At 43.3% G+C, this 12,646-nt stretch overlaps 2 protein-coding genes and 1 pseudogene across 4 annotated transcripts in view; all 3 read right to left on the bottom strand.

Moving 5' to 3' along the window:
- Positions 1 to 207, bottom strand: part of TVP23C (trans-golgi network vesicle protein 23 homolog C) — a 23,339-nt gene extending 23,132 nt beyond the window's left edge. The window contains exon 1 of the mRNA XM_077746604.1: positions 81 to 207. Within this exon, the coding sequence (XP_077602730.1) occupies positions 81 to 92 (12 nt within the window). The 5' untranslated portion in view covers positions 93 to 207. The remainder of the gene's footprint in view (positions 1 to 80) is intronic.
- Positions 208 to 1,122: 915 nt separating this feature from the next.
- Positions 1,123 to 1,217, bottom strand: LOC144217346 (small nucleolar RNA U3; annotated as a pseudogene).
- Positions 1,218 to 3,218: 2,001 nt separating this feature from the next.
- FBXW10B (F-box and WD repeat domain containing 10B) overlaps positions 3,219 to 12,646 on the bottom strand; it is a 35,362-nt gene continuing 25,934 nt past the window's right edge. For all 3 annotated transcript variants that reach the window (XM_077746825.1, XM_077746826.1, XM_077746827.1), the window contains 3 exons: positions 12,279 to 12,547; positions 10,783 to 10,938; positions 3,219 to 4,088 (listed from right to left, as the gene is read on the bottom strand). In XM_077746825.1, the coding sequence (XP_077602951.1) occupies positions 3,268 to 4,088; positions 10,783 to 10,938; positions 12,279 to 12,547 (1,246 nt within the window). In that variant the 3' untranslated portion in view covers positions 3,219 to 3,267. The remainder of the gene's footprint in view (positions 4,089 to 10,782; positions 10,939 to 12,278; positions 12,548 to 12,646) is intronic.

The following is a 12,646-nucleotide window of genomic DNA, read 5'->3' as shown; positions in this document are numbered from 1 at the left end:
CCAGACTCGCGCCCCCTGGGACCCAGCAGGCCCGGCGCCCCGCCACACCCACCCTCACGACGCGCCCGCGGCCCCCTCACCTGCTGCAACATGACGGCCCTGCGCCAGCCCCGCTTCCGGGAGCCACGTCAGCGCGCCAGCTGACGCGACCAGGTCCCCAAAACCGGGGAAGATAAACCACAAGTCCAGCCCGCCTCCACTTCCGCTTCCAGGTGCTTCGTGGGAGGAGGAACCAAGGGGCGGGACGAGCGTGTGGGCGGGGCGTCCGGGGCGGGACTAGCTGGTGGGCGTGGCGGTCTCGGGACGGGGCGCGAGGAGGGCGAGGGATCCGGGGGCGGGGCTAATGCGTGGACCGGACGTCAGGGGCGGGGCGTCGAGGGTGGGGCGAGCATGTGGGCGGGGCGTCTGGGGCGCTGCTAGCGTGTGGGATTGTATCAAGAAACAAAGCAGGGGACAATATAAACAGACTGTTTGAGTCCCGGCTTCTCCAGGTACTAGCTCTCCAAATAACCTCTATATACCTCTTTCCTCAGTTTTGTAAAGCCGGGATGATGATGGCATCTGAACAGGGTAAGTGGGCTTAGTAAATAGTAAATGTAATTCTTAATACTGGTTTTTTTTAAATAGTTCATTGTCAAGTTGGTTTCCATATAACAGCCAGTGCTCATCCCCACAAGTGCCCTCCTCCATGCCTATCACCCCCCTTCCCCTCCCCCCCACTCCCATCAGCCCTCAGTTTGTTCTCGCATTCAAGAGTCTCTCATGGTTTGCCTCCCTCCCTCTCCTCCACTATTTTTCCCCTTCTTCTCCTCCATGGTCCTCCATTAAGTGCCTCCTAATCCTCCTATAGGTGCAAACATATGGTATTTGTCCTTCTCTGCCTGACTTATTTCGCTCAGCATAACACCCTCCAGTTCCGTCCACGTTGCTACACATGGCCAGATGTCATTCTTTCTCATTGCCATGTAGTATTCCATCGTATAGATAAACCACATCTTCTTGAGCCATTCGTCCGTTGATGGACACTTAGGCTCTTTCCATGATTTGGCTGTTGTTGAGAGTGCTGCTATGAACATTGGGGTACATCAGCACTCCTGTATCCTTGGGTAAATTCCTAGCAGTGCTATTGCTGGGTCATAGAGGAGTTGGTACTCTACAGGTTCAAAGAAACTTCTCTAGTAACAAACTATAGAAATGATCCCTGAAAGTATAGTCTTTCTTAATACTATTTTAAGTTTAATCGCCAGTAACATCATTTTGCTCCATGAAGGACCTGAAATTCAGAGACTCTTACATCATCTTTGAAACTGACTATAACAGTGTAATTAGAAGAATATCCGATCTGCTGTTAGAAGACTCCTGGAATAATGTGTATTCGCTCTTTTCCTTCATCGAGGGGCTCGTTTACATTGAAATCACAATTTTTACATGGCTATTAGCCAGTGCTACTTTAAACTTAATATCCTAATAATGAAAAAAAAATAAATTCTTCAAGGAGAGGAACCTTGGCACAGAATTATGGTCCTGCACTTGGAGGTGAAAAGGGACTCCCTGAAGAGGTGGCCTGTGCCTCTAGCCAGCCCATGCCATGTGTTTGGCGCCCCAACCAGTGTGTGGGTTGTGGGGTTTTGTGTTGTTTTGGGTTTGCATTCTATTTGAATTTATTACCACCTGCATAGGAAAATCTCAGTTCAGTCTTTGGTGTGCAGGAAAAAGCCCACTTCTCCCCTACTGTGCTTCTCCACTGTCTCCATTACTTCTCACATAAAACACTTCACTTCTGGTCACCAGGTGCGTGGGAGTTCCTTCCCCACACCAAGCAATTCTCAGGGACACCAGCTGGGTTTCCTACAATTCAATTCAATTCTGACGTTATAAGGAGGTAGAGCCAGATTCCACAGGTTACGGGCTCAGTCCCAGAAGATGCTTCTGCCTGCCAGCTCTCCCTCTCTCTTTTGGTCTCTCACACACACTCATTCTTCACATGCCAGCTGGAGATCCAGTTTATCACTGTGCTTCTGACCAACTGGCTGTAGATTTGAGGTTCCAATGACCTCCCTCTTGAGTTCAGTTAATTTGCTGGAAGGTTCACAGAACTCAAGGAGACACTTACATGTGCCAGTTAATAAAAGACACAGATGAACAACCCGATAGAGACACATAGGTGAGGTCTGGAAGGGTCTGTGGAGTTGGGGTGCGTCACCCTCCCAATGCATAGATGTGTGCACCAACCCGGAAGCTCTCTGAACCCCATACTATTGAGATTTTTATGGAGGGTTCATAACCATAGACGTGACAGATCATTAACTCCACTTCCAGCTCCTCTCTCTCTCTGGAGAGATGTGGGATAGGGCCACAATTCCCAAGCTTCTAATTTTGGTTTGGTCTTTCTGTTGACCAGCCCCCATCCAGGAGCCCACTCTGAGTCGCCCCATTAAAAGAAAAGATGCTCCTAGTGTTCGTATCACTTGGGAATTTATAAAGTCTTCAAGTGCTCTGTGCCGGGAACTAGGGGCAGAGACCAATATATATTTCCTACTATCTCACACCATCCTGTGGTCATGCTGAGCCGCTGAGTAGGAGCTACCCCTTTGGATAGGGCTTGAGCTCTCCAAAAGGCCATAGCTCCCGTGGTGTGCCGCCTTCTTTTAAATTACCTGCCTGGTCCCTGACACCATCTTTGAAATGTCTAAGTAGAAACATTCACACACTTGATATTAGTGTCCCTCTTTGAGGAAAAAATGATAATGCTTAATTCTCTTCCATAGGAGTTAGCCCTGAGAAGGAAAAGAACACATAACGTTCTCCAATGCAATAGGTCAACCCCGTTGAAGGTATCTCCTTTTAGATTCTTAACTGAGCTCATTGTGCTTCATCAACCACTGTGCAAATATAGCAGAGAATTCCCATGCCTTATTCTAATACAATCCCATCATTCATTTGTGATCCAAATGGAAGCACTAAATTGGTAATGATAAGTAGTATCTAATTTCCAAGGATCACTTTCCCATCTCCCGCCAGTGAAGTTGGGCTTCCATAAGTTTCAATGGTTTTCAGTAGGAATACAGATGCCAATCTCTCCCACATCCCACCCCCATTTTCTTATTTTGATTTTATCAATTCTTTGGCTTCTAGGAAGATAATTAGGACTCCCTACATTGCCAAGGGATAGTCCAAAAACCAAACAAACAAACAAAGCAAGTGGCCAAACACCAACATCCACTTAGTTTTCTGTTTATTGTGAGATGTTCATGTCCCAAGGCTGGTTCAGATAAACATGTTCCGTCCAAGTTCAGGAGCTGCTGTTTTCCCTTGCTTCAGGAAATTATCTATAGGCAGCCCTTGGATCTTCCTGATCCATGCACATTTGCTGGCTTTTTCTGGATCGACCACTTCAGTGAGCTTCCTGGTCTGATACTCCTTCATCTTGACTTCCCTATACTCTTTTTCATCCCTTACAGTCAACAACATAAACTGAGTGTTCATTCTAAAGGGATCAAGGGACGGATAGAAGCGATGTCGTGCTTTCTTGACAGATTTGGTTGCCACGCCCGCTTGTGGAGCCAGCATACGGTTCGGTTTAATGACCTGCATGCTGGTTAAAGGTCTGTAGCTGCGCACTGTCCGGTCAACGGAGCTGGTGGCTTGGTCTTCACCCTTGAAGCCGTCAGTGAATCTGGGGTGGATAATCACAGGCTGGGGGATGGTGGACTGGACTCGGGGACTGTGCAAAGAGTTCTTCAGGTTGGGCTGCAGTTTCTGGGTTTCAAGGGGAATATTGGTTTGTTTCACATCTATGGGAGGGTTGCTCCACCTCAGCCTATCAACTGCACATTGGATTGATTTTCCTTTGAAACTCAAGACCTTCCTTGGGTGTGAAATGGAAGGTCCCCAAGCATCAATGACTTGGGTTTGGGGTCTACGGGGATAGGCAAACTCCCCGGAATTATGGGCCTGCTGCAGGGCGTTAACAGTCAGTAGGAACTGGTCGGGTGACATAGGGGTTTGCCAGGACTTCTTCTTGGAGCACTTGATCATGTCTATAGGAGTTTCAGGTTGTCTTTCTTTTTGGATTTTCACCTCATCCTCTGGTTTTTCAAAAAAAAAAAGAAAGAAACAAAAGCAAGTCAGAGTGTTCCATGAAAAACGGCAAGTGGTTATGCATGAAAGCCAAACCCATTTTAACGGCTATCCAAACTGAGGTCTTTGTTGCCCAATGGGCATGCCGTCATGTGGGCAAAACTCCTCTATAACACTAGAAATTATGACATACTCAACACAAGTTTTTACTAAATATACTAGTATTTGTGTACAAGTGTGTAGTAGCTCTAGATATACATATTTTGGAGGGAACATATGTAATCCCAATGTTCTGTACATTTTGTAACTTCCTTGTAGGAAGGAGATTTATACCTCATTTATGATTCACACAAAATAGGCCTTATAAATTTATCGTAACAAATCTCCATTTTTTTAAGTGTTTATTTATTTCGAGAGAGAACACAAGCACGGGAGGGGCAAAGAGAGAGGGGGAGAGAGAATCCCAAGCAGGCTCAGCACTATCAGCACAGAGCCACATATGGGGCTCAATCCCATGAACCATGAGATCATGACCTGAGCTGAAACTGAGAGTTGGATGCTTAACCGACAGAGCCACCCAGGCACCCCACCAATCTCTATTTTTAAACAAAAATTGAATCACAAAGTTTGACCTCCATCTTTTTAGTTATTAATCAAATTTGGTTCCAGATGATCTTTGGACATTTTCCAAAATCAAGACTGCTTTCAAAATATACAGCCTGAATATATCACAATGTGACCAAAAGTCATTTCTCTGAACAGGAGTTCCTAAAATGTTTTTGAACAATAGCAGCAGTTCCAAAAGTCACTTGCTAGGGACAGGAGATTCATTTTGACATGCTGCATTATGGTCAAGACTTCCAAGGTGCCTGATACCTAGAAGTAACAAGGATGCCTTCACATGTGAGCAAATCTATTATCTCTCTCACACTTGGGCTTTTCAATTCCTACAGTACCTCACAGATACAGTGAAAGCATTATTCTCATTTTAAGAAAGGAATAACTGGGCGCCTGGTTGGCTCAGTCAGTTAAGTGTCTGACTTGGGCTCAGGTCATGATCTCATGGTCCGTGAGTTCAAGCCCCACGTTGGGTTCTGTGCTGACAGGTCAGAGCCTGGAGCCTGTTTCAGATTCTGTGTCTCACTCTCTATCTGCCCTTCCCCTACTCATGCTATGTCTCTGTCTCTCTCGAAAATAAATAAACATTTAAAAAAAAGAAAATAAAAAAAGGAATAACTGAGTCATGAAAGTCATTTGTCTAGTCTGACCTAACAATTAAAAGCTTGTACATGGGGCACCTGGGTGGCTCAGTCGGTTAAGCATCCGACTTCAGTTCAGGTCATGATCCCACAGTTTGCTGGTTTGAGCCCTGCATCAGGCTCTGTGCTGACAGTTCAGAGCCTGGAGTCTGCTTTGGATTCTGTGTCTCTCTCTCTGCCCCTCTCCTGCTCGCTCGCTCTCAAAACTAAAAACAAAAACATTAAAAAAAGGAATTGTGGGGGCGCCTGGGTGGCTCAGTTGGTTAAGCGTCCAACTTCAGCTCAGGTCATGATCTCACAGTTCATGGGTTCAAGCCCCGCGTCAGGCTCTGTACTGACAGCTAGCTCAGAGCCTGGGGTCTGCTTCGGATTCTGTGTCTCCCTCTCACTCTGACCCTCCCCTGCTCACGCTGTCTCTCTCTCTCTCTCTCTCTCTCAGAAATAAATAAAACATTAAAAATTTTTTTAAAAAAAGGAATTGTGCCAAGAAAGTGGGGGTAGAGAGAACATACTTCAACATAATAAAGGCCACACATGAAAATCCCACAGCCAACATCATATTCAATGGTGAAAACTGAAGGCTTTTACTCTAAGATCAGGAATAAGACAAGGATGTCTACTCTCACCACTTTTATTAACATACTACTGGAAGTCCTAGCCATAGCAATCAGATAAGACAAAGAAATAAGAAGCATCCACGTTGGCAAAGAGTTGAACCGTCACTATTTCTGGATACATAGAAAATCCTTAAGACTACCAAAACACTACTAGAAGTAATGAGTGAATTCAATAAAGTTGCAGGATACAAAATTAATAGCAGAAATTAGTAGCATTTCTATGCACTAATAATCAAGCAGCAGAAAGAAAAATTTTAAAAACACTCCCATTTTCAGTTGCACCAAGAATAATAAAATACCTATGAATAAACTTAATTGAAGAGGTGAGACTTATACTCTGAACTATAAAACATTGATGAAAGAAATTAAAGATGGTAGAAAACAGGTATTCCATGCTCACAGACTGGAAAAACTAATATTTTTAAAACGCCCATATTGCTCAAAGCAATCTACAGATTCAGTGCAATCCCTTATCAATATGCCAACAGCATTTTTCACAAAACTAGAATAAAAAACCCTGAAATACATATGAAACCACAAAACACTTCAAATAGCCAGAGCAATCTTAAGAAAAACAAAGCTGGAGGTATCACAATTCCAGATCTTCATTTTTAAAAATGTTTTATTTATTTCTGAGAGAGAGAGAGAGAGACAGCATGAGCAGGGGAGGGTCAGAGAGGGAGGGAGACACAGAATCCGAAACAGGCTCCAAGCTCTGAGCTGTCAGCACAGAGCCCAACGTGGGGCTCGAACCCATGAACCGTGAGATCATGACCTGAGCCGAAGTCAGACGCTTAACCAACTGAGCCACCCAGGCGCCCTGCAATTCCAGATTTTAACATATACTAGAAGCTGTAGTAATCAAAACAGTATGGTGCTAGCATTAAAAAAAAGAGAGAGAGAGAGACAGATCAATGGAATAGAAGAGATAGCCCAGAAATAAACCCATAATTATATGGTCAATTAATCTATGACATAGAAAGCAAGAATATACAATGGGGAAGAACAGTCTCTTCAATAAATGGTGCTAGGAAAACCGGACAGCTACAAGCAAAAGAATGAAATTGGACTACCTTTTAACACTACTCACAAAAATAAACTCAAAATGGATTAAAGACCTAAATGTGAGACCCGAGGCCATAAACATCCTAGAACACAGGCAATAATTTGTCTGACATCAGTCATAGCAACATTTTTCTAGATATGTCTCCTAAGGCAACGAAAACAAAAGCAATAAAAAACACAAAACAACAACAACAGCAAACTATCAGGACTACATCAAAATAAAAGGCTTTTGCACAGCAAAGGAAACCACCAAGAAAACAAAAAGGCAACCTATTGAATGGTGGTAGATATTTGCAAATGATATATCCGACAATATCCAAAATAGATAAAGAACTTACACAACTCATCGCCAAAAAAACAGCCCAATTTAAAAAATGGGCAGAGAAAGGGATCCAGAAATGCTGATGCATAGGGGCACATGTACCCCAATGTTCATAGCAGCACTCTCCACAATAGCTAAAACATGGAAAGAGCCTAAGTGTCCATCAACAGATGAATGGATCAAGAAGATGTGGTTTATCTATACCATGGAATACTACATGGCAATGAGAAACAATGAAATCTGGCCATGTGTAGCAACATGGATGGACCTTGAGGGTGTTATGCTGAGCGAAATAAGTCAGGCAGAGAAGGACAAATATCATATGTTTGCACGTATAGGAGGATTAGGAGGAACTTGACGGAGGAACAAGGGGGAGAAGAAGGGCGGAAATGGTGGGGGAAAGGGAGAGAAGCAAACCATGAGAGACTCTTGAATGCTGACAAAAACTGAGGACTGATGGATGTGGGGGGAGGGGGGGATGGGCATGGAGGAGGACACTTGTGGGGATGAGCACTGAGTGTTATGTGGAAACTAATTCGACAATAAACTATTAAAAAAAATAAATAAATAAAAAAATAAAATAAAAAATGGGCAGAGACCCTGAATAGACATTTTTCCAAAGACATATGGATGGTCAACAGATGCATGAAAAGATGCTCAACATCACTAACAATTTGCAGAGAAATGCACATCAAAACCACAATGAGCTACCACTTTGCACCTGTCAGAATGACTAAAATAAAAAATACAAGCAAAATATAAAATAAATACAGAATGACTAAAATTTAAAAAATACAAGCAAGGTAAAATACAAGCAAAATATCAGCATTGCCAAGAGTGTGGAGAAAAAGGAACCCTCATGCACTGTTCATGGGAATACAAACTGGTGCAGCCACAGTGGAAAACAGTATGGAGTATTTCCACTATTGGATATTTACTCAAAGAAAAAGATAAACACTAATTCAGTACATGCATCCCATGGCAATTATTTACAATAGCCAAGATACGGAAGCAACAGAGATGTCCACCAATAGATGAATGGATAAGGAAGATGTGGTACACACACACACACACACACACACACACACAACGCAGAGGAATATTACATAGCCGTAAAAAGAAAGATCGCATCACTTGAGATAACATAGAGAGACCTGGAGGATATCATGCTAAGTGCGACAAGCCAAACCAAGAAAGATGAATATCACCGGATTTCACCCATAAGTGGAATCTTAAAAAATAATAATAATAAATGAGTAAAAGTAGAATCAGACCTATAAATACAGAGATGGTTGCCAGTGGGAAGGGGGTGGGGAGAGGAATGAACAAAATGGATGAAGGGGAGTGAGATACAGGCTTCCAGGTACAAAACGGGTAAGTCATGAGAATAAAAGGCACAGCGTAAGGAATAGAGTCAATGACATTGTAATAGCAATATAATGGGGACACGGCATCATGCATAGTACAAAACGGGTAAGTCATGAGAATAAAAGGCACAGCGTAAGGAATAGAGTCAATGACATTGTAATAGCAATATAGTGGGGACACGGCATCATGCATAAACTCGTCAAATCATTATGTCGTACACCTGAAACTCATGTAACATTGTGTGATGACAAACTCAAATTTTAAAAAACCGAATTGTGATGACTCATTGTTCGTTAAAGTGCCTTTTTTCATATAATAACATATTGTGGCTCTCTTTCCAAGATACTGTATATAGGTCCTCATGATACAATTTTTAGCTGTTAGAGAGTATTCCATAGTGTGAATTTTTCTGTACCTACTTCGTCACTGCCCACTGGTGGCCGTTTAGCTTCTTAGTGATCCACCTCAAAGAAATGCAAACGCTATTTTTACTTACCATATAAGCAGGTACAAAATGATGGATAACACCCAGTTTGAGCATGCATGGGTGCGGTGGGGGCTCTCATGCATTGTTGGTGGGCTGGTAAATTGATATATCATTTTTTAAGGACAACTATGCCAATATCTTTCTAAATTTTTTAGATCCAATCAGTTATGCTAGTGTTCCCCTCTTTTTGTATTATTTTTTAAAAATTTTAATTCCAGTAGAGTCACCATGCAGCATTATATTAGCCTCAGGTGTACAGTATAGTGATTCGATAATTCTGTACATTACTCAGTGATCATCAAGATAAGTGTACGCTTAATTCCCTTCACCTGTTTCACCCATTCCCCCCCCCTCCCCGCACTCACCTCCCCTCTGGTAACCATCTGTTTGTTCTCTATAGTTAAGGGTCTGTTGTTTGGTATCTTTTTGTATTTGTTCATTGGTTTCTTATATTCCACATATGAGTGAAATCGTATGGTATTTGTCTTTCTCTGACAGACTTATTTCACTTACCATTATACCCTCCAGATCCATCCATGTTGTTGCAAATGGCAAGATTTCATTCTTTTTATGGCTCAGTAATATTCCCGTGTGTGTGTGTATGTGTGTACGCACATATATATAACATATATATGGGGTGTATATATACACATATGTTTGCATATAGTATATGTATATATGTATGTAAATATATATATGTATATACAACCCACATCTTCTTTATCCATTCCTCTATCAATGGAACTTGGGCTGCTTCCATAATTTGGCTATTGTTAATAATGCTGCAATAAACATAGGGGTGTGATATAGATATCTAATTTTTTTAATGTTTATATATTTTTAAAAGAGAGAGTGTGTGCAAGAGCAGGGGAGGGGCAGAGAGAGGGAGAGAGAGGATCCAAAGCAGGCTCTGCGCTGAGGGCAGAGAGCCCGATGTGGGGCTCAAACTCATGAACTGTGAGATCATGACCTGAGCCGAAGTGGAACACTTAACTAACTGAGCTACCCAGGCGCCCTAATACCTTTCTGATATTTAAGGGCAGTTATACTTTGTCTCTGCAATGCCACTCCTAAGACTTTACCCTTGCAGGTATACCTGTGAGGTACATAAACATAGGTATATTCAAGGATGACCCTTGTTAATATAGCCCTCCTGAAACTTCACCTTGAAGCTAATCTCTGCAGGGAGTTTGAATCAAAGGAACCCTATTCTGTTCACCAAGAATATTTGAAAGGCATTTAAAATCTTTACCAAAGTTGCTCCAAAACAACAACGGGACATTCTATCCGTGATGACACAATAGTCCAAGAAGTGAGAAGCCTCAGTGGCAAGGAAGGGAGGCAGGCTGTGAGACCGAAACTGGAAACGCAGCTCTTACAAAGGTTCTCACTCTGTGACCTCAGGTTAGTGAGGGGACAATTAAGGAAAACCAGTCATCCTTAGGAAAAGCCAGACGTTTATCCATTCTGAATTCTCAAAGGATAAGCAGGGCAATGGGCTTGCTGAAAAACTAGATGGAGAAGAGCGAGCAAGAAAGAGAGAGAGAGAGAGGATCTTGCCCCTGATCCAGAATAAAGTATCACCGTTCATCCTATCTCCTGCGAGGGATTTGGCTTCCAAAGTCTCTTGCCCACCATCTATGCAATTCGCTTCCTTAAAAACAGGACTCGCTCCCTTCTTGCCGTCTCTTCGGGGTGATTTTGACTTTCCTTGACTTTGAGGTGCCTCTGTTACCACTCCTAAATGAAGATTGAGGAGAAAACCATAGTAATTATATAATTCAATTAGGTCCACATAATGGGGGCATAGCTGGTCATTGGCTGATTTTCACCCAGACTGTCAACTTATTTGTTATTGTGCAACACCAGATAAGTCATCTGGAGCCTAAGATCTACACCCCCTTCTGCCTTTCCTCTCACCCACTTTTCCTACTGATTGTCAAGCTTTAAGCATTATCTAACCCTCTTGGTCTCCTCAAGAGAGAGATGATCATTTTTAGAGTAATACGCCTGGACGTGATCTCTTGACGTTCTCTACGGATTTGGGATCCAGTTTCACATGGCCAAAATATGGGACGAGGAAAATAAAGTCTGGCTACTGTAGCCCACACCTAATTTATTCTCTGCGTGTCGTATAAATAGCATTCCCAACACCACACACACACACACACACACACACACACACACACACACACTCACATACATACACACATATCTGCTTTACAACTAATATTTTCTGGGTGCGCATATTACCAATCAGAGCTCTAGAGATAAAACATTCTGCATAGATCATTTTTCTGTGATACAATAATATCTTGTCTGTGTTCTAAGGAAATAATTATGTAATCTATGTTTGGATGGGCATAGATGTTGGTTGCCTTTTGTTTTAATGGCAAATATATAGTAGATATTAATTATCTACTGTACAAAGATTCCAATATGTTTATAAACCTAGGCCTTGAAAATCAGGAGATTCTCTGGAGTTGGCCAGCCAACTGGTGAATCAAAAAGAATGGACTCCCACCTTCCTTTAAAGGTTAGGATTTACGTCATCAAAAAATCACTGGAGGGGGCACCTGGGTGGCTCAGTCAATTAAGCATCTGACTCTTCATTTCAGCTCAGGTCATGATCTTATGGTTCCTGAATTTGAGCCCCACATCGGGCTCTGCACTGACAGCATGGAGCCTGCTTGGGATCCTCTCTCTCTACCTTTCTCTTTGTCAGTCCTCCATTCACACACACTCTCTCTCTCTCTCTCTCTCTCTCTCTCTCTCAAAATAAATAAATACACTTAAAAAAAAAAAAAGAAATCATTGGGGCGCCTGGGTGGCTCAGTCAGTTGGGTGTCCGACTTCGGCTCAGGTCATGATTTCTCAGTTCGTGAGCTCGAGCCCCACGTCAGGCTCTGTGCTGACAGCTCAGAGCCTGGAGGAGCCTGCTTCAGATTCTGTGTCTCCCTCCCTCTCCACCCCTCCCCCACTTGTACACTCGCTCTCTCCCCACAAAGAAACTGCCCCTCCCACCCTCTCATCCGGTCCCTCGGTCCACACTGAGGTGGCCTGGGATTCAGCTGTCTTACCTGTAGGTAACTTGGTTGCCCTCAGGCAAACTCGGGACCTGTGTGGTTTACTTGACAGGGACTCCTGGGTCATAGTTTGTTTACTGGATAACGAGTCCTTCAGGCTGAACACCTGAGTGCTGGACCTGGAGAGAACGTCCGCGAGGCTGTTTTCCTCCCTGTCCTCCTCTTTCTCCTTCTTCTTTGCCTTGACCCGGTCCAGGCAGTACTGCCACTTGATAGCCTCAAACTGGAACATGAGAATATTGCTCTCCGTGTTGATCACCATCCTGGAGCCGAAACAAGATCGCCCGCAAAAGGAGCATGAAGGCCACCTCTGCCCGGGCCTCCAAATAGGCATTTCAGTCACAGTCGCATTCAATGCTGAG

Source organism: Crocuta crocuta, unplaced genomic scaffold, assembly GCF_008692635.1.
Source record: "Crocuta crocuta isolate KB4526 unplaced genomic scaffold, BGI_CrCroc_1.0 scaffold139, whole genome shotgun sequence".
Lineage (NCBI taxonomy): Eukaryota > Metazoa > Chordata > Mammalia > Carnivora > Hyaenidae > Crocuta > Crocuta crocuta.
This window is presented reverse-complemented; position numbering and strand designations above follow the sequence as displayed.